A 20143-nucleotide genomic window follows, 5' to 3' on the forward strand; every position below is an offset into this window, starting at 1 on the left:
ATCCTCCCAGCAAAAGGCCACCATCTCCTTGGCACAGGATGCAATCCCCCACCACCACCACCGGGAAAGTGAAACAATAGAACTTGCCGCGGGAAAAGCTCCTCTCCGTTTCACTCGCTAAGGGAAGGTCGAGGACGTCGTCGCCACCCCGGAAAAGCAAATGATCAAAAGAAGGGGAAAACACTCGACGGGGGGCGGGGTGAGAAACAAACTTGTGCTTTTTCTACCTTTTTTTTCTAGGTCGTTAACGTCGAGGTCGCTTTAAATTGTGTGTTTGTTTTTATTTGCGTTTTTTTTCTTTAAGGAAATGTAGAAGAGTGCGCCAGTGAAATGTCTTCAAGTTTTGAGTCTGTGGTGTGCTTTGTTGTGACGTGAGCTTCAATCGATTTCGCACAGAGTTGAAATCGAGTAAATTATCTGCTGAAAAGAAAATGAGAAAGTGCTAAAGTTTCAAGTGTCTGGTGGATGGGAAAGAAAAATCTCCCCACAAAAAACGAAGAAAAATGTTGCAAAGTTTGATTGTCGGGAAAAGTTTCTAACACGAAGAAAATTTATTTAGTGAAAGTAGAAAAGAAGCTCAAACAAAGTTTGCCGGAGTCGATCGGAAACACAAAACGCAAAAGTAATTGCTGTTTTGTTCTGAGCGAAACCTCCCCCCTGGGAGGGGGGGTCATCCTCCGACCTCGTGTGTGGGAGGCACGTGCGTCGTTTCGCACGAATTGCGAGTTAGATAGATAGTAAGAAGAAACAAAGGAAAAGGACAACGAAGAGGTCTGGTGGCCCGGCCCCACCAGCCCTCCCCGTGAAGGCGCCAAACTGTTACTCTGCGGTTGTTATATTTTCGAACGGGGTGCCAAAGATAGCAGTACGGAAGGTCTCAGGAGTGCCCTAGCCCGTCTCCGTAACAGGTCGGGCCCACTCCCTAACCCTTCCGCTCCTGAAAATGTAAGTATCTTTAAAATTTCCGCCCCAAAAATACAACACACAGACGAAATCCCTTCTCGAAAAAACCTGCAAATCATCGCGTATTTAAAGAGATTAAATTGACGCCCCCTTCTCCCCCTTCACTCTGCTTTAAGAACAGTCACTTTGCTGGTTTTATGTTTATCGCCATTTCGGCGGAAGCGGAAATTAGCTTTCGTTTGCGCCTGTTTCCTTGCGTGCCGCAGCGGAAGCTTACTTACAAACCTACGTGATCGAACAAGGGAGTTTTGATCAGCGTTGTTTTGGTGTTTTTTTTTTATTACAGAATTATAGAAAGTTTTTTTTTATTGTGGGAGTAGTCCATTTTAGTTTCGACAGTTAGACCTACAAACTGGAGCGTTTTGTACGGTATGTCCACGTATCCTGCCCCCCTGTAGATTCTTTGAAATGTAGTCCGTTCTCAGAATCCTCTCTGCGGTAAACACAACGCAGTAGGGCTGGCCGCTTTAATTTTTGTAATGATTTTTCGTGTGTTCACGGATGTACTGCAACAATTTCTATTGACAAGAAAAGTGTTTGGGGCGTAATTTAACCCTGAGACTTTCCAGCATGCTTTCATCGGACTGTGTTAGGTTAGGTTGACAATAGCTTATAGGACCTTTTCAAAAAAAAAACTCTAGATTTTCATTATTGAAAATGTCATTCATATTAATTCCAGTGAAGATCTCTTTAAAATAATAAACTTTCGCAATAATATTTTTTGGTATACAAATCTTGTAGTCTTTTAAATAAAACATTGTTATTTTTTGTAGCGATTGGTCATGATTGATATCTGTTCGGTTTTGCTGAATACCGAGTCGAATTATTTATATTTAATAGTTAAAAATATATATATTTTTATAAATAATTCATTGTTAATGACCACATGAGTTATTCATGCGGTAATTTGCATTTTTCAGATTTGATAAGTTGTTTACTCAATAAAAAAAAGTATAATTTACATTTTTTTGTGATTGTTTGAAATCTTTTAAGCATGAACTTACAGTTTAAATAATTAAATAGGTTTTGTGTTCGTATAAATTTAAAATTAAAAAAAAATCTATTATTCCAACTGTGTTTTTTTTTTCAAAAATAAAGGTGCGATTTCAGCCTTCGGATATTTTTTGCATTTTTTTATCTGCCTGAAACTTTGTGGGTACCTTCCCTGTGACCAAAGAATACATTTTTTGTAATCGGTTTGGCCCTACAGTTATCCGTACAAATTTGACACCTGTACATACAAAAATGACATGTAAATATTCAATCATCTGTCTCTCGCTAACAATTTTTTTTTGGATTGATTTTGTATCTTCGGCAAAGTTGTAAGTATTAGTAAAGACTTTGTAAAAATAAAGATACACGGTATTTTTTTTTTTGCTGATAATAATCAGCATATTAATTTTTTGTCACTACAAAAAGAATTACTCAAAAACACTATTTTTAAACTTTATTGGATATGTTGTGAGGACAAAAAATGACATCTTTTAAGGAATTGCTCTGCAAGAGCAAATAAAAAGTTTTTGATAAAAAAACGACATTGCGGCAATTTTTATATAAAATATCAAAAACATTAAATAACAAGCCAGAGACAAAAATCTTGACAAAAACTTCGAAAAATATTTTCAACATCCTTATAGGGGAAATATACCCATTTTAATCACTCTAAGCCGTTCAACCAATTCTCATCACTTTTGCCGTTTTCCGCTAATAAATCAACAATTTCAGATGTACCAACAATGGAGGGTTGCTTGCTCACTTTTATTTGAGCTATTTATTACTTTGGAACAGTCAAAAACACTTTATGTAAGCTGTAATTCATGTTCAAAGTGCTGATAGGCCGATAATAGAAATAGGCTGAAAAAGGGTATAGTTCCCCTACATTATAGCACTTATGCCACTGACTGTTAAAAAAGTACCTAATGATTTTTATCCCGGTAGTTTTACTTCCTTAAAGGGTTCCATACATGTAGAAAATCACAAAAATTCATATTACAGAACATTTATTAAATCAACTTAAAAGATGAATTTCAATCACTTCTGAAAGTTTCATGAAGATATTTCATGATTTAACTGAGTTAGAGACGATTTAAGCTCTTAATTTTGCCATGCGCAAAGCAAATTGTCAAAATATCTGAGCGTTTTTCTATAAACACCGAGTTGATTTACGGGTGCCACGATATCTCGAGATGGGACGAACCAAATTGGCAGAAATTTTGGGTTAAGACTCCCAAGACATATTCCGTGTGCATGACGAAGCCTCATTTTGATATTTTGAAAAAAATACAGAAATCAAAAATTAGCGATTTTTTATATTGAAAACTGAAAAAAAATATCTTTTTTTAAATAAACTTTTTGAAAATCGGCCTTCGTCATGCACACGGGACCGGTTTAACGAGTCTTCTCCAAAATTTTGAGCCGATTTGAACGAGATATCATGGCACCCGCTTTTTGAAACTGCTAACTTCAAATAGCTATATCTCGGCAATGATACAACCAAATGACTTCAAATTTGTTTTGTTAATAGATGAAAATGTGTATTACAGATTTTGAAAAAAGTTTAAGTGTGCTTAAACCAACCTCTAACATTTTTGCCGATTTACATGTATGTTACCCCTTAACCAAGTCTTTTACCGATCTGTAATCCTAAACTTATAACTTTTTTTTTCGGTCTGAGTAATCAACCACCTGAGTATAGATCTAACTTCAAAAAGCCTATATTTAAAAATAAGTTAATAGTTTACGATCAATTGTACAAGTCTGGAGTTTGTTTTGAAAAGGTCCAATAATCCAAATTTTTCCTGTTTTTGCTTTTTGGGTTGTTTTGAAACCGGCTTGAGTCAAGGGTATTAAAAAAACATCCAAAAAGGAAAACTGAAAATTTGGTTTACTGGACCTTTTAGAAAAAAACACCATAAGTCTCTGTTTCGATCAAAAATCAAACGTTTAGCCCCCTGATTTTTTTAATAAAATTTTGAAGGGAAAGACAAAATGTTGAAATTATATTTGCATTGCCCTAACAGACATAAAAACCAGTGAGAGTTTTGCAAGCTTTCATCAAAATTCCAATTGGAGTTCATCCCACCCACTAGGACTTATCGCACCCCACTAAACGCACCACCCACGCGCAAGCCACCCACACGCTCGCGCATCGCAGCTTGCCATGACTGCCCACGCCGTCTCCTAGCAACCACGCGGTCATCGGCTCGCGACTCGGGCCGCGCGCGTGTCCACGAGCAGGTTCGCGGTTGCTATGACCACCAGAGTCAACAACGGCCAGCCAGTTGGAGCGTCGTTCGAGTGAAGCACGCGGGTTTCAAATTTTTTCCTCAAGTGTGAAGTGTATTTTTTGTGTGTCCTCTCGCCGTCCTCGGAACCAGGTTCTTCCGTAGAAGAAGCGAAAAGTATTTTAGTTGTTTCAACAGACAGTGCGTGACAAAAAGTGTAAAATTGCGTGAAATTGTGCCGTGTTTGAGCAAAAGCAGTAGAAGTGTGTGAATTTTTCTTTTGTACGCCAACTTTTGACGATTTCGAGAAGCAAACTTCCGAACACTATGGCGTCCTCCAGCAGTTCGACGAACGTGGCCAAAGCGGTCCACCCGCATTCGACGTTTCAGCGAAGTCCGTTCACAAAGGTAGGTTCCGTTGTACTTTTGCTCTAGTGGGAAGATTCAAGACGGACTTTGTTCCAGGCCAAATCACAGTCCTCCCGGTTGAACGTGGCCGCGGCACCGTTTGTGTCTTCAACGCTTGGCCAGAAGGCCACCGGCGGGATGCGCAGCGGCAAAAGCATGCCCGAGATCGGTTACATCGGTGAACTGCCGGTCAACAGCCGCATCTGGAGTAGCATTTCGAGCCATCCGTTGGAGCAGAAGGTCGCCGTCCGGAGCACCACTCCGAGCGAGCTGTTCCAGTACTACCAACAGCAGCAGCAGCACCACCACCAACTCCAGCAACAGCAGCTGATTCCATCGATTCCGCGGCACCTGACTTGCGACTCGCTTGCGGTGACGCCGGTCCAGCAGTTCGGTCCGGTGGCCATGCCCAACGGGATCATCCAGCTGCGGCTGCGGGACGGCGTCGTCATCGAGATGACCATCGACAAGTCGCTGAAGCTGATCAACAGCCAGGAGCACGTGACCATCGCGCTGTCCCACAACGGGACGCTGTCGGCGCTGAAGCACCCGAACGGAATCGTGTTCCAAAACGGGCCCAAGGTGGACATTGTTGCGTACGATGGCCGCCGGAACAATTCGTACATGTGAGTGGAATCGTGTTTTTTAGATTCTAAAAAAATTAAGAATTTTTATTTGTTTAAATTTCAAGAATTCTTAATTTTTTTAGAGTTTTAAGAATTTTTATTTTTTTGGAATTTGAAAATTTAAGTTTTTTTCAGAATTTTAAAAATTTAATTTTTTAACAATTTTAAGAATTTAAAGGATTTAAAAAAAAATTAGGAATTTTAAGAATTTAAAGAATTTTAAAAAATTTAGGAATTTTAAGAAATTTAAGAATTTTAAGAATTTTAAGAATTTTAAGAATTTTAAGAATTTTAAGAATTTTAAGAATTCTAAGAATTTTAAGAATTTTAAGAATTTTAAGAATTTTAAGAATTTTAAGAATTTTAAGAATTTTAAGAATTTTAAGAATTTTAAGAATTTTAAGAATTTTAAGAATTTTAAGAATTTTAAGAATTTTAAGAATTTTAAGAATTTTAAGAATTTTAAGAATTTTAAGAATTTTAAGAATTTTTAGAATTTTTAGAATTTTAAGAATTTTAAGAATTTTAAAAATTTTAAGAATTTTAAAAATTTTAAGAATTTTAAAAATTTTAAGAATTTTAAAATTTTTAAGAATTTTAAGAATTTTAAAATTTTTAAGAATTGTAAGAATTTTAAGAATTTTAAGAATTTTAAGAATTTTAAGAATTTTAAGAATTTTAAGAATTTTAAGAATTTTAAGAATTTTAAGAATTTTAAGAATTTTAAGAATTTTAAGAATTTTAAGAATTTTAAGAATTTTAAGAATTTTAAGAATTTTAAGAATTTTAAGAATTTTAAGAATTTTAAGAATTTTAAGAATTTTAAGAATTTTAAGAATTTTAAGAATTTTAAGAATTTTAAGAATTTTAAGAATTTTAAGAATTTTAAGAATTTTTAGAATTTTAAGAATTTTAAGAATTTTAAGAATTTTAAGAATTTTAAGAATTTTAAGAATTTTAAGAATTTTAAGAATTTGAGAATTTTAAGAATTTTAAGAATTTTAAGAATTTTAAGAATTTTAAGAATTTTAAGAATTTTAAGAATTTTAAGAATTTTAAGAATTTTAAGAATTTTAAGAATTTTAAGAATTTTAAGAATTTTAAGAATTTTAAGAATTTTAAGAATTTTAAGAATTTTAAGAATTTTAAAAATTTTAAGAATTTTAAGAATTTTAAGAATTTTAAGAATTTTAAGAATTTTAAGAATTTTAAGAATTTTAAGAATTTTAAGAATTTTAAGAATTTTAAGAATTTTAAGAATTTTAAGAATTTTAAGAATTTTAAGAATTTTAAGAATTTTAAGAATTTTAAGAATTTTAAGAATTTTAAGAATTTTAAGAATTTTAAGAATTTTAAGAATTTTAAGAATTTTAAGAATTTTAAGAATTTTAAGAATTTTAAGAATTTTAAGAATTTTAAGAATTTTAAGAATTTTAAGAATTTTAAGAATTTTTAGAATTTTAAGAATTTTAAGAATTTTAAGAATTTTAAGAATTTTAAGAATTTTAAGAATTTTAAGAATTTTAAGAATTTTAAGAATTTTAAGAATTGTAAGAATTTTAAGAATTTTAAGAATTTTAAGAATTTTAAGAATTTTAAAATTTTTTAGAATTTTTAGAATTTTTTAGAATTTTAAGAATTTTAAGAATTTTAAGAATTTTAAGAATTTTAAGAATTTTAAGAATTTTAAGAATTTTAAGAATTTTAAGAATTTTAAGAATTTTAAGAATTTTAAGAATTTTAAGAATTTTAAGAATTTTAAGAATTTTAAGAATTTTAAGAATTTTAAGAATTTTAAGAATTTTAAGAATTTTAAGAATTTTAAGAATTTTAAGAATTTTAAGAATTTTAAGAATTTTAAGAATTTTAAGAATTTTAAGAATTTTAAGAATTTTAAGAATTTTAAGAATTTTAAGAATTTTAAGAATTTTAAGAATTTTAAGAATTTTAAGAATTTTAAGAATTTTAAGAATTTTAAAAATTTTAAGAATTTTAAATTTTTTAAGAATTTTAAAATAAAAAAAAAATAAAAATTTTAAAAATTTTGAGAATTTTAAGAATTTTTTGAATTTTAATAATTTTAAAAATTTGAATAATTTGAAGAATTTTATTTTTTTCAGAATTTTAATAATTCTTGCAGTTTTAGGAATTTAAAAAAATGTTATTTTTTTTAAGAATTTAGTTTTTTATAATTTTAAAATTTACAAAAAAAAAACTTTGAATTTAAAGTCTAATGCAATTTACTTGTTTTCAACTGCAGTCGTTACGCAAAAATGTGGCAAAAGGGCATCAGCCTGACGAGCGAGGGTTGCGCTCTGATCTACCTGGTCGACGCGGCCGGAACGCGCACCACCTCGGACATGATTAACATCGACCTGAACACGGACTACATCAGTCCGGTGTTTTTCAAGTGAGTGCACCTGGTTTCCGACAGGAGTACAGGACCTGGCTATTAAAGACTCTTTTTTTTTTGCAGTGGAGCCCGCGTCGGTGCCCAGTTCTGCGCAGAGGCGGAGACAATTGCCCAGGGTGCAAACTTTTGGCTCAACGATGACGGCACGGAGCAGTTCCAGCTGAACGGGTACCGCATCCAGCAGACTGTGGACGGCCTGGTGAAGGTGGCCCGCATGAACAACCGTTGCAACATCCGGACGAGCCCGACGAACGGTTCGGCCACCATTACGACGCCCAACATCCACTGCACCGCCTCGATGGGTCAAACTTCGCATCTGTTTGTGCGGTAAGGACTCTCTTGCAATTTGGCACACATCCGGACGTTAATTTGATTTCCATCTGTCTGTCGTGTTTGATTGCAGCCGCGAGGAACGTCGAATGCACTTTGACGGCACATCAATCGTGGTCCGCAATGCGGGCCATTCCGCCGGCTTCGACGAGTGGAACCGGCTGCGGGTGTACTAGCTGGTGTGTGGACTTGGACTTGAACCACTTTTCCCCCGCTCAACAGTACATATATTTTCAAATTAATGAAGAAGGGCACACGGCCGGAAGATTGCATGTCTTCCCGGTCGTCCCCTATCGTGTCCTCACTCTCTCTCTCTCTGGAAGAGTCTCTATGTCAGTGCCTTTTCCCGTATTTATCTATCTGTGTACGTCGGTATATTCTCTCATTCATTGCCCTCCTCGCAACAAAACCACTGCTCGGTCACCGGAAGCATCAACATGCTCAAGCAAGAAAAAGAAGAAGAACAAGAAGCAAACTGGTGCACACAATTTATCTTACTTCCTTCCCTGCCGCCATCTGATGGCTACTTCCCGGAAACAACCCCGCGAAGACATGCTCCTCGTCTTCACCAGACCAAACCAGACCAGACTACACCATCCGGGGCCACAGCACAAACTCCGCACACGTTGAAGGTTGTGTGCGCTGATGTTGCCGGTTCTGTCGCTGCCATGGAGCGGAAAAGATGCAAATTGTATTAAATTAAACCTAAATTTACATACGTCGTAAATATAGAGAATAACAAGAGATGTGTGTTTCTCCCTCCTCATACTGTCACAATTGTGAGATCCTCATTGCATTGGCTAACCGCCTTCGGAGACTTACATAAATGATGGTTTACATTATTTGCTCGTTTAGCATTAACCAACCGAGTTGTACTTGTTCGAGTTCGATTCCCATCCCTGATGGTCAACCACCAAGCGGCTCCACCGTTATGCAAATCTGCACAAGTAAATTTCGCATCAAATCTTCTTATCTACAATCCGTAAGCCTTCAAATATTCAAATTGCCTCAGCAAATCACGGTGATGGATGCTGCTCTGCCCGAAAAAAAGAAATCCCGCACGAAAAATGATGCTGTTCGCTTTTGCTCAATCAAATCAAACCCCCTCCGCTGCCGGAAGACGGAGTGTGCATATGTCTAAGTTGGTATTATTCTGACTGACTGACTGAATAACGTTTTGATTTTTTCGTTGGGATTCGTAGTACAACTACGACGCCAGAAAGCAATATCCGATTTTATCTACCTGTTCCGAAATGGAACTTGGGGTGGCTTTTCGGAAGTTGCGACATGACGTGATGATACGAGGTATGAGCTTTTCCTTGAATTTCACCCGATGGGATTTGTTCCGATCGGTGCGATGTTGTTGGCGTTTGGAATCGATTTCCATTCGGAGAAATGTTTTTAGTATGAATATTGAGAAAAACTAACTTAAATCACCTATGTGGTTGGAGCCTTCCTCACTCATTACCAACAATGGGTGATATGATGGGGTTGGACACAAATTGCATCTACACTTTAGATCTGGAATAAAAATGTACATAAATTTCACTTAAGTGGCCATATCTCGACAGGATTGCCAGATCTACAATGTTTTGGACTCGTTGGAAATGATTTTTGATTACCTAACCAACGATGGGTCGGATGGTGGATCTGGACATAGTTTACATACATTTAAGTGGGATCCGGCATCCAAATAGTACATAAATATGACTTAAGTGGGCATATCTCGAGACAAGGTTGCCAGATCTTCAATGTTTTGGACTGGTTGGAAAGGTTTTTCTATAACCTAACCAACGATGGTTTGGATAGTGGATCCGGACATAGTTTTCAGCCATATAAGTGAGATCCGGATATATGTGAAAACACATTTTTATATATAACTTTTGAACTACTTATCGAAACTTCAAACAATTCAATAGCGATGTATGGGACCCTAAACCAAGTCGAATGCAACCGGTTTGATCAAATTCGGTTCAGCCAGTGCTAAGAAAACTTGGCAAGAATTTTGGGAACATACATACATACTAGGGTGGGTACGTTTTTCAAAAAGTTCTCGGATCAAGTTTTAGTATGGTTCCCCTTGTAGGACATGCCCATAAGGGCATTCATGCCAAATATCAGCTCATTTGGTTGTAAACTGGCTGCGCGCATCAGGGTTAAAGTTTACATGGGAATTACTATGGGAAATTGGAACTTTTTGTTCAAACGCTCCTACAGGTCTGGGAAAATCACGCGCCAACTTCTGGTATGGTCAGGCCTATGGGGAATGGTCTGAGAAACGGCTGAAATATTTAATTGCAAACCTTTTTTTAACTAGAAATGATCATTTCGAGTAATCCTGATATTATTTAGTCAAATTCCGAATCTTAGCATAGCAAATTTTTATTTTTTTGCAAATATTTCAACCACGTGGTAGCTGCCTGACGTATGGCGTCGCGGTGTTCATCAAGCTTTCATAGCATGCTAAGGAAAATTTGATGCTTTTTGAGAGAAAACCGTTGATTCCGGAGACATCGGATTGTTTGCCGATGCGCCAGGTCTAGGGACAACGAATCCATATGCTCTCTTCGGGAAAAGTGTTCTCCAGACCATTCCCCATAGGCCTGACCATACCAGAAGTTGGCGCGTGATTTTCCCAGACCTGTAGGAGCGTTTGAACAAAAAGTTCCAATTTCCCATAGTAATTCCCATGTAAACTTTAACCCTGATGCGCGCAGCCAGTTTACAACCAAATGAGCTGATATTTGGCATGAATGCCCCTATGGGCATGCCCTACAAGGGGAACCATACTAAAACTTGATCCGAGAACTTTTTGAAAAACGTACCCACCCTAATACATACACACACACACACATACACACACATACACACACACACAGACATTTGTTCAGTTTTCGATTCTGAGTCGATATGTATACATGAAGGTTGGTCTTCGAGCTTTTGATAAAAAGTTCATTTTTAGAGCAGGATTATAGCCTTACCTCAGTGAGGAAGGCAAAATATCAATAACTTGGATAAGATGAACGAGCCATTTGTTGCAACTTTAAATTAGAACTTTAGAACTTTAGAACTTTAAAACTTTAAAACTTTAAAACTTTAAAACTTTAAAACTTTAAAACTTTAAAACTTTAAAACTTTAAAACTTTAAAACTTTAAAACTTTAAAACTTTAAAACTTTAAAACTTTAAAACTTTAAAACTTTAAAACTTTAAAACTTTAAAACTTTAAAACTTCAAAACTTTAAAACTTTAAAACTTCAAAACTTTAAAACTTTAAAACTTTAAAACTTTAAAACTTTAAAACTTTGAAACTTTAAAACTTTAAAACTTTAAAACTTTAAAACTTTAAAACTTTAAAACTTTAAAACTTTAAAACTTTAAAACTTTAAAACTTTAAAACTTTAAAACTTTAAAACTTTAAAACTTTAAAACTTTAAAACTTTAAAAATTTAAAACTTTAAAACTTTAAAACTTTAAAACTTTAAAACTTTAAAACTTTAAAACTTTAAAACTTTAAAACTTTAAAACTTTAAAACTTTAAAACTTTAAAACTTTAAAACTTTAAAACTTTAAAACTTTAAAACTTTAAAACTTTAAAACTTTAAAACTTTAAAACTTTAAAACTTTAAAACTTTAAAACTTTAAAACTTTAAAACTTTAAAACTTTAAAACTTTAAAACTTTAAAACTTTAAAACTTTAAAACTTTAAAACTTTAAAACTTTAAAACTTTAAAACTTTAAAACTTTAAAACTTTAAAAATTTAAAACTTTAAAACTTTAAAACTTTAAAACTTTAAAACTTTAAAACTTTAAAACTTTAAAACTTTAAAACTTAAAAACTTAAAAAAAAAACAGAAATAACAAGCTACATTCCCAACATTTGAATGAAGAAAGTTTGTTAAAAATCATTTTAAAGTACCGTAAAACGGGGTGACTTTGATAGCCGTGGTGACTTTGATAGGTTTGCGATTTTTCCACAAAATGAAGAGTACAATTAAAATACGTAAGGAATGGTTTAGAAACATACTGACCGTGGTAGAGAAATGTTTAAAGTATCTCAAGAAGAACTTTTCATAACATTTTGAAAAGTTTAAAAAGTTTGTTAACTATAGTTAAATCAATGTTGTAAAAGTTTTTATTTTAAACTTCTCAAAGTGTTATGATTTTCTCAATGAACATGATTTTGAATTGGAAAACGGAATGCATTTTCGGATTCTTTGGACAATTTTCCACTAGGAAAAGGTTAAATAAGTTTGTAAATAATAAATAAAATGTGTTTTTGAAACACAATTAAAAAAAAATCTCCAAATTTATAGGCAATTTCGGTTGAACAAATTTCATGTAAAATGTGAAAAACTTCTGATTCGTGCTTATGGTTCAGTATAAAATTCAATATAAATCGATAATTTTATAAACAAAACTAGTTTTAACAAATTTCAGGCAAAATTCTAACTTTTTGTCAATTTTACCTAGAATTTATATGTATTTAGTTTAAAAGCTTATAAACTTAGCTGTCTAAAAATAAGCGTTGATTTTTTTTTTTCTTAAAAACAATATCAGCAACTTCAGTGATGGTACATTTAACGTACAAATAAAGTTTAAACATCCTAAATAGGATTTTAACAAGAAAACTCTGACTATCAAAGTCAACCCAGAATTTAAACTAGGAATTTTTAAGTAACTATTTTTCTAAACACTATTGAAAAAACTTTGCACTATTTACATGGACTTTGTGTGGCCTACCCATGTACATGTTTTAAAACTAATAATCTTGAGAAAAACCTTAACTGTTGGAAAATATTCCTAAAACAAATTGAAATTTATCAAAGTCACCCCGGTTTACGGTAGTTCAGTTGTTTTGCAATCATAAGTTTTCATAAAATGTTAGATTTGACGAAAACATTTTTTTAGCGTAAACAAAACTTTTTGCTGTACTGAAACATCGGGGAATGCATTTTAAATTGTTTTCAGTTGATTGCACTTGAATTTCCATTGAAATTTGAAGGTTTTTTGTACAAATACTTTTTTGTACTCCCTGTTTTATTGAGCGACATTTTTTTTAAATTTTTGTGTTAGCCTAACTTAAACACATTTAAAATCAACCCATAAACCAAAAACTTTAAAAAATCTAATTTAAAACGCAAAAATGTCAAAATCAAAAACTTTAAAATTTTAAAACTGAATAACTCAAATATTACAAACTTATAATTGAACTTATAAACTTTAAAACTTGAAAATACGAAAAAAATAGGAACTAACTTTTTAGTTTTACAGAAAAACACAATTAAACCATTGAACAAGACATAGACTTGGAATCAACTGAAAAGAATTTAAAATTCATTTTACGTCGAAAATCATTTTTAGCATAATTGAACAAGTTAAGTTAAGTTTAGTGAAAATATAGCCACTGAATCCGATTTGTAAATGCGGCCCCGATACTCTTCATGGGTCATGGAAAAAATTTACTTTATTTACTAAAGACTTAAGCCAAAACACAAACTTTAAAAAATATTTGCGTCGGTCTAAACAGTGTAGTTTTTTTTTTAATTAAATGGTTATCACCATCTCAAGAGAACCACTGACTAAGAATGTAAATCAAGAATAATTATTGCAATACCAAACAATGTACCTACATAAAAGCAAACTTTTACTATCACATTGCAACTCTCGCGACAAAACTTTCCCAAGCACTTTCATCCCCAATTATATTTTCGCCTTTCCGCAAGATTCCACTTCCTGGAACAACAAACGAAAAACTTTCCCAATTACAAACGTTTGATTGCCAAGTTGTCGCTTCCTTTCCTTTGTATGCTTCGAAACTAGACAATTTCAAGACATTTTTTTGCAGACAAAAAATTGGTGGCAGTTATTCCATACTTAAAGTTTATTGCCATCGGGAATAAAGGCGCGCATCCAATTTTCTGCCTTTTCATTTCGGTTGGTCAATTTTCTATGGCCACATTGGCCTTTGACGAGCCACGTAGCCTAGTGGTAACGCTTCCGCCACGTATGCGGTAGATCGGGGTTCAAATCCCGGCTCGGACCAACACAACTGGTGATCTTTTCCCTTCTGGATTCGATTGCTTAATAAAGGGAAGGTAGTGTATCGTCACAAACTGTACCTTATCACGACACCTTAGGGAGGCGACCTATGGAATGTTAACATTAACCTTAACATGTTAACATTAAGTTGAGTATGAAACTGCCACTGAATCCGCTTTGTAAATGCCGGCCCCGATACTCTTCACGGGTGTTCCCCTCAGGAACTGGGAAAGATTTACTTTTACTTACACATTGGCCTGGACTGTACCCTTTGCCCGATGTCACCATTTCCGGGCCCTGAAAATAGGGAGGGGGGGGGGGGGCACTTTCGCCGGATGCAATTGCATGCAATCGGAAGTTCAAAGTCTCGGGGTCTGGTTGCGGAGAATGCGCGGTGTGCTCAACTTTCAAATGGCTAGTAGTTAGTCTGCGGTAAAACTGAAAACTGTAGAAAAGCTAACTATAAAATCTTTGGTTAAGGGGGCACAGCAGCCAAGGTAGTTGTTGTCTTCTTATTCCAAAAATGACAAACTTGTTTACTTGTTCGTAGAGAAAAGTTAAACTTTTTTGTAATTTATTTTGTAGACAGTAATTTAGGAGATGAATGAAAAACCATATCGATAATTTCCGTAGTTTTGAAGATACTAAAATGTCTGAAACATAAATCTTAGTGCCAAAGCTCTGGTAAATGTGCTCCACTAACATAATAATAAATTACCTAAAATATTTATGAAATTACAAATTACAATTTTGGTAATTACTAATTACTCCGAAGCCTTGATGGAAACCTTTGTGATTATTTTTCCAACATAAAACAAATACTGTTTCTAACCTATAATTGTTAAGTTTTCGTGACCGTGTAACCAAAGCCCACCGTGTAGTTGCATTTCGTTACTGAGTTTAGATCTAGCTCTTAAAAGTTGATTCTGTAACGAGCGCGCCAAGAAATGGACAGTTTTATGTGTCCTCCGCCTCCGGAAAGGCCCACAGTCTGGACCGGAAACGTCTCTGGTGTACTCGGGTGTACGAGCTCACTTCTCTGGAAGAGAAATAAAAAAAAGCTTGCTGGCTTGACTTTGGCCCCACGACAAACATACGTTGGCAGCAGCTCAACTGGAGTGAGTGTATTAAAACGGAATAATTGCCTTTGGGCCACAGGGAGCAGTAAATCCTGAAATAATACCCAATGATGAAGAAGGCTTTTATTGAGTTGTTGTTTCATGGCCTTTTGACAGAAGAATAAGTTTTTTTTTCAACTTTGAGTAACATTCCTTTAGCGTGCAAACTTTCAAAATTTCTCCCGTTACATTTAACCCACAATCCGTTTAACGACTACTACGATCAAACTTGCCTTCAACTCGAGCAGCAGATTGACTGCAGTGATGTCGATAGCGGGTTTTACACATTCTTCAAGTGTAGTACAACTAGTGTTGTAGTTGTGCGAGCTTCCCGGAAAACCTCACCCCGGGGCAGCATGCCAAAGAACGAGGAGCGAGCTGTAAACTGTGTCAGGAAAACTTTGCGAAAAGTGTAAATATTTTCCTTTTTCCGACACTTGCCTTCTAAAAGCTTTTGCTCTTCAGGGGAGAGTGCAAAATGACTGCTAACATGTTTGAAATGTTATTCCGGGAGCGAGGTTTAAAATTAACTTGCCTGAACTACATTTTAAAACTACATTTGGAGAGGATTGCTTGTAATTTTTTTCCCGGAAATCTGAAAATAAGCTCATTGTTTGGCTGCGATCGAAGAATTTGCTCCAAATTTTCTCCGATGACGACCTCAACCTTGTTTTGGTGCACTTTGCAAATCGTGGAAATTGGTGCGAGCAAACTTGTTATAAATAGTAGGAATGCATAAACTAGCCCGAGTGTATGATTGAAAGCAGGTATTTGACTGAAAATAAACAGAAATTTTGCGATCCGAATCGTTTCCTGGTAGAATTTGCTTCGGTGTAACCGATTATTTTGATTAATTCATACTCGCATCAGCGTGCAAACATTAACCCATTTGAAATGACAGGGAAAAAGTACTCAGTTTAGAGTTATTTGAACCCGAGCAGACGGAAATAACTTAGGAATAAAAATTTTTGGTATTTGAAAATACTAGGCCAATATCTTTTTATTTTATTTATAACAATATTTGTTATTCGTAGTTATATTTTTTTTGCTATTGGATAGATATTGTAATAACAGACTAATAACACTTGTAGTTATTCTTCGAACAAATCTTTGTTATTATTTTTTGTTATTTTAACAACTAATCCGATCATCCGAATAACAGTTGGAGTTATTTTTCCATAACAAAAAATGTTATTCCAAAGTTGTTTTGGCTTTCAACCAATATCAAACCGAAAACAAATTTTGTTATGATAACATAAACTATTATTAAACTCTTATGCAAAAATGGATTTTTCAAGAAGATTCCATAACACTTTCTTCTTCAACACTTCAGTTCCAGTTTCAGTTCCAGTTCCAGTTTCAGTTCAGTTTCAGTTCCAGTTTCAGTTCCAGTTTCAGTTCCAGTTTCAGTTCCAGTTTCAGATCCAGTTCCAGTTTCAGTTCCAGTTTCAGTTCCAGTTTCAGTTCCAGTTTCAGTTCCAGTTTCAGTTCCAGTTTCAGTTCGAGTTTCAGTTCGAGTTTCAGTTCCAGTTTCAGTTTCAGTTCCAGCTCCAGTTAAAGTTTCAGTTCCAGTTTCAGTTCCAGTTTCAGTTCAGTTTTATTTCGTAAATATGATTTATGTCTTCTCCTTGCCATAGATTCATCAAATCATTGCTCTTTCAATAAACTTTGCCTAATCTTCTGCTCATCCTAAGCAAACTTTTATCGATATTGATGAGGTACGTGCTCAGAAAAACGGTTCCTCCGGGCGCTGTACCGAAGTTTATCCGGACGATTTGCGGCCCCACGTGTGCAACATTATTTCCACGGAAAACCAATCTTGGCCAACCTGAACTCAAATTTTACCCAAATGATATTGCGTTTTCGGGCGCTGTTGACTCTCTTCGCTCTCTCTTCCTTCCACAAGTGGGTTGTGATTTCAATAAAAGCAGCATTAGCGCCGGGGAAATCGGGTGAATAAGCGGCAAAGTGTTTCACGGTAATAACCTGTTTGTGCGAGTGGAGGTGTGATTTGATCCGCCCACGCGAAACTGTGATTGCCCCCCGGAACGGAACGCAATTTTACGTGGGTTAATTGCCGGGCCATGTTTGCAGTGGGTAATTTGTCCGTGTTAATTTTTGTTTGCTTTAAGAGAGGGTTTGACATTTCAGGAACAATGTCTGACGACTCCCTTCAGCAAACGTCAAACAATTCAAAATTGCTGACGGATCTTTTCTGGAAGAGATCTGTTCTGATTTGACGTTTACTTCTCAAAATCACATACTGAACCTACTCTGAAATGGGTAAATGGGACAACTGTCAGATTTGAGTGAACTTCACTCAGATTTCATCGAAAACTGAGTGAAATTCACCCAAATCTGACAGTTGTCCCATTTACTCATTTCTTAGTAGGTTTGATTATGACGAGAACTGAGTGATCTGAAATGAGGGTGTATTTTAATCAAAATGACAGTTGTGCAACAGTGTTGCCAAAAACTCTAAAATAATTAATTATTTAAAGTTTAAAGAAAATTCTTTTAAAATGCTCCGCAAAATTTACATTACTAATTCCATTTCCCACGGTGACGCGTCTCCAAAGGGATCATCCAAAACCGAGCTCCAAAAGTAAACGAACATCCATCGATTAATATTCAAATTTTCCAAATCGCTATCCCTGATTGAATCCCGGTGGGCTCATTAATTATTCATGCAAAAGTGCTTTTTTTCTGCACGACATCGCGCGTGTCTTTTCCACCTTATCCGGTCCCCATCCCCGGCTTCCATCCATCGAGTGACGTCTGAGAGGGTCCCACTTCATCATCCGACGACGGTCGGTCGTCAGCCGATGACAGGTATCCTTCGATCACGCTCATCAGACAGCGCTGGCAGCACTGGCCTTTGTTCGCCTTATTGATGTCGGTCTATTTATTGTCCCATGGACATCAGAGGGGTGAAATGATATTTTACGCCCCGGTTCCCACGAACGGTTTTCCTCAGAACCCGCCGGGGGTGTCTCACTTCCTGAATCCTAAACGGACGGCAAAGTGTTCGCAGAAAGCGACCTCTTCCGAGTCCTCTTCAAAAAGACATTAATTTTCAGCCAATGTTCCGCGGAATCTTCCGTTTCTCCGTTGTCCTTCCGTATTTTTTTCTCCGGGATGAGGCTTTTGTGTTTGCTTGGGAATCAATAAATTCGAAAATAAATCAGGCGTTCAGGGTTGCCAACCTTTTGACAGCTAAAATTGACATTGTTTCCTTGTTTGATTGCATCTAAATCGATTTGATTTGAAATTTACTAAAAAAATAAATTTCACGTGCATTAATATCAATTGACCAGTGTTGCCAGAAGAAACAAACGTGCAACAAACTGTCATTTTCACAGCGAATTTGTGGTTATGTTCAATAAACAACAAATTTGCATGTCTGAATAAGCGGCCACCGTCACACCATTGTCTGCTGAACCATGTGGAAAATTAACCGACCAGAGGCGGTGCCTTCGAATCGATTACGGTACGGCTCAGCGGGCCCGGAAGTCGATGAACCGGAAGAAATTTATGTGTGTGAGGATATTAATAAACGGGTTCTGGAGTTTGGCCAACCGACTCACACGTGTGCGCGCGCTTTATTTTGAACTTTTTCGATTACTTTTCCGGGTTGAGCCCTCCCCTTTTATTTCAGCGTGTATTTTGAGTTGGGTGAATAAAGTTCTTTTGATGATTTTGGGTCTAATCTGAAATTGACAGCAAATGGGTATTTGAAGCGTCACGTTGCCCGGAACTCGTCGACTGGGAAAATTCTGCGGAAACCGGATGTAACATTGTATGGAAATTTGGGAAAAAAGGACGGAAAACACACGCCCTTTCACTCAATCGGAACGAAATCTCGCCACCGTTTGATCTGCCAGAAGCAATTTCGACAACCAAATTGTCGTTCCCGGTGGATGGATTTTGGTCACACCTTTTGTCGCGCGCGAGATTCAATTAAATTTCGCATCAAATCGCAATCACGCTACTGCGAATCGATTTTGAAATTCTCAATCACGGAAAAAAAAACGATTTGCGTGCGTTTCAAATAACCGTGTAAACGTCAGTTTTGTCGTTTACTCGACATCGGCATTTCAGCTGTCAAAAATAGCAATCATTTCAGATCAATCAGTTTTCGTCAAAACCGAACCTACTCAGAATTGAGTAAATGGAGCATCTGTCGGATTTGAGGGAATTTCACTCGGAGTTCGGCCAAAATTTTGTGTAAATTTAACCAGTTCTGAATGATTTACTCAAATCTGATGGATGCATAATTAACTCATTTCTGAGTGAGTCGATTTTGACGGAAACTTAGTGAATTTCATTGTACGTATTGAGATTTCAGTTAAGTAGAAATGGGTCATTCTCCGCCAACTCACACGAAATCGGGAAAATTTGCCCCGACCTCTCTTTGATTTGCGAGAAACTTTGTCCTTAAAGGTAACTTTTGTCCCTGATCACGAATCCGAGGTCCGTTTTTTGATATCTCGTGGTGGAGGGACGGTACGACCCCTTTAAATTATGAACACGCGAAAAATGAGGTGTTTTTCAATAATTAACAGCCTGAAACGGTGATGAAATAGACGCCCGATTTGATGGCGTACTCAAAATTCCTTTAAAAAAACACTAAAAAAGTTTTAAAAACTTTGCCTTTTTCCTTTACGCAACTGTAAGTTTTGTTAGAACATGTCGTTTTAAGGGAAATTTAATGTACTTTTCGAATCTACAATAACCCAGAAGGGTCTATTTTTCATTTAGAACAAAAATTTTCATTTTAATATTTTAACTGTTTCCCATAAGGAATACATTGTAGAAAAAAGCAAAAACTGCTCGAATGGAAGTGCTCCATTACACAAAAAATTGATACAGTCCAGACTCGATTATTCGAAGGCCTTGGAAAAATTTCACTTCAGATCAGGGATGGAATAATCGCAAACAAATCATTTTCGCTAGTGAGCTTGCTTCACCCGCGAAAGAGAGACGAGGCAAATCACGCAAAAGAAAATCGCTCCCGTAA

At 35.6% G+C, this 20143-nt stretch overlaps 2 protein-coding genes across 2 annotated transcripts in view; both read left to right on the plus strand.

Moving 5' to 3' along the window:
• Window positions 1–220: 220 nt before the first annotated feature.
• LOC120419494 (uncharacterized) overlaps window positions 221–20143 on the plus strand; it is a 140828-nt gene continuing 120905 nt past the window's right edge. Inside the window, exon 1 of the mRNA XM_039582184.2 lies at window positions 221–945. The gene's annotated coding sequence lies outside the window, so the exon portion shown is untranslated. The remainder of the gene's footprint in view (window positions 946–20143) is intronic.
• On the plus strand, window positions 4208–8708 carry LOC120419495 (uncharacterized). The gene is made up of 5 exons (XM_039582186.2): window positions 4208–4595; window positions 4653–5221; window positions 7482–7631; window positions 7698–7961; window positions 8038–8708. Exons 1-5 carry the CDS (start codon window positions 4515–4517, stop codon window positions 8138–8140), a joined length of 1167 nt encoding a protein of 388 aa, XP_039438120.1. The 5' UTR covers window positions 4208–4514; the 3' UTR covers window positions 8141–8708.

This window comes from Culex pipiens, chromosome 3 (assembly GCF_016801865.2).
Source record: "Culex pipiens pallens isolate TS chromosome 3, TS_CPP_V2, whole genome shotgun sequence".
Taxonomy (NCBI): Eukaryota; Metazoa; Arthropoda; class Insecta; order Diptera; family Culicidae; genus Culex; species Culex pipiens.

Bases quoted from the DNA above. Each gene is read 5' to 3' on its own strand.
- LOC120419495 (XM_039582186.2), top strand. From the start codon at position 4,515: ATGGCGTCCTCCAGCAGTTCGACGAACGTGGCCAAAGCGGTCCACCCG. The intron at 4,596-4,652 runs GTAGGTTCCGTT...ACTTTGTTCCAG, and splicing joins AGCGAAGTCCGTTCACAAAG to GCCAAATCACAGTCCTCCCG. The intron at 5,222-7,481 runs GTGAGTGGAATC...TTTCAACTGCAG, and splicing joins CGCCGGAACAATTCGTACAT to TCGTTACGCAAAAATGTGGC.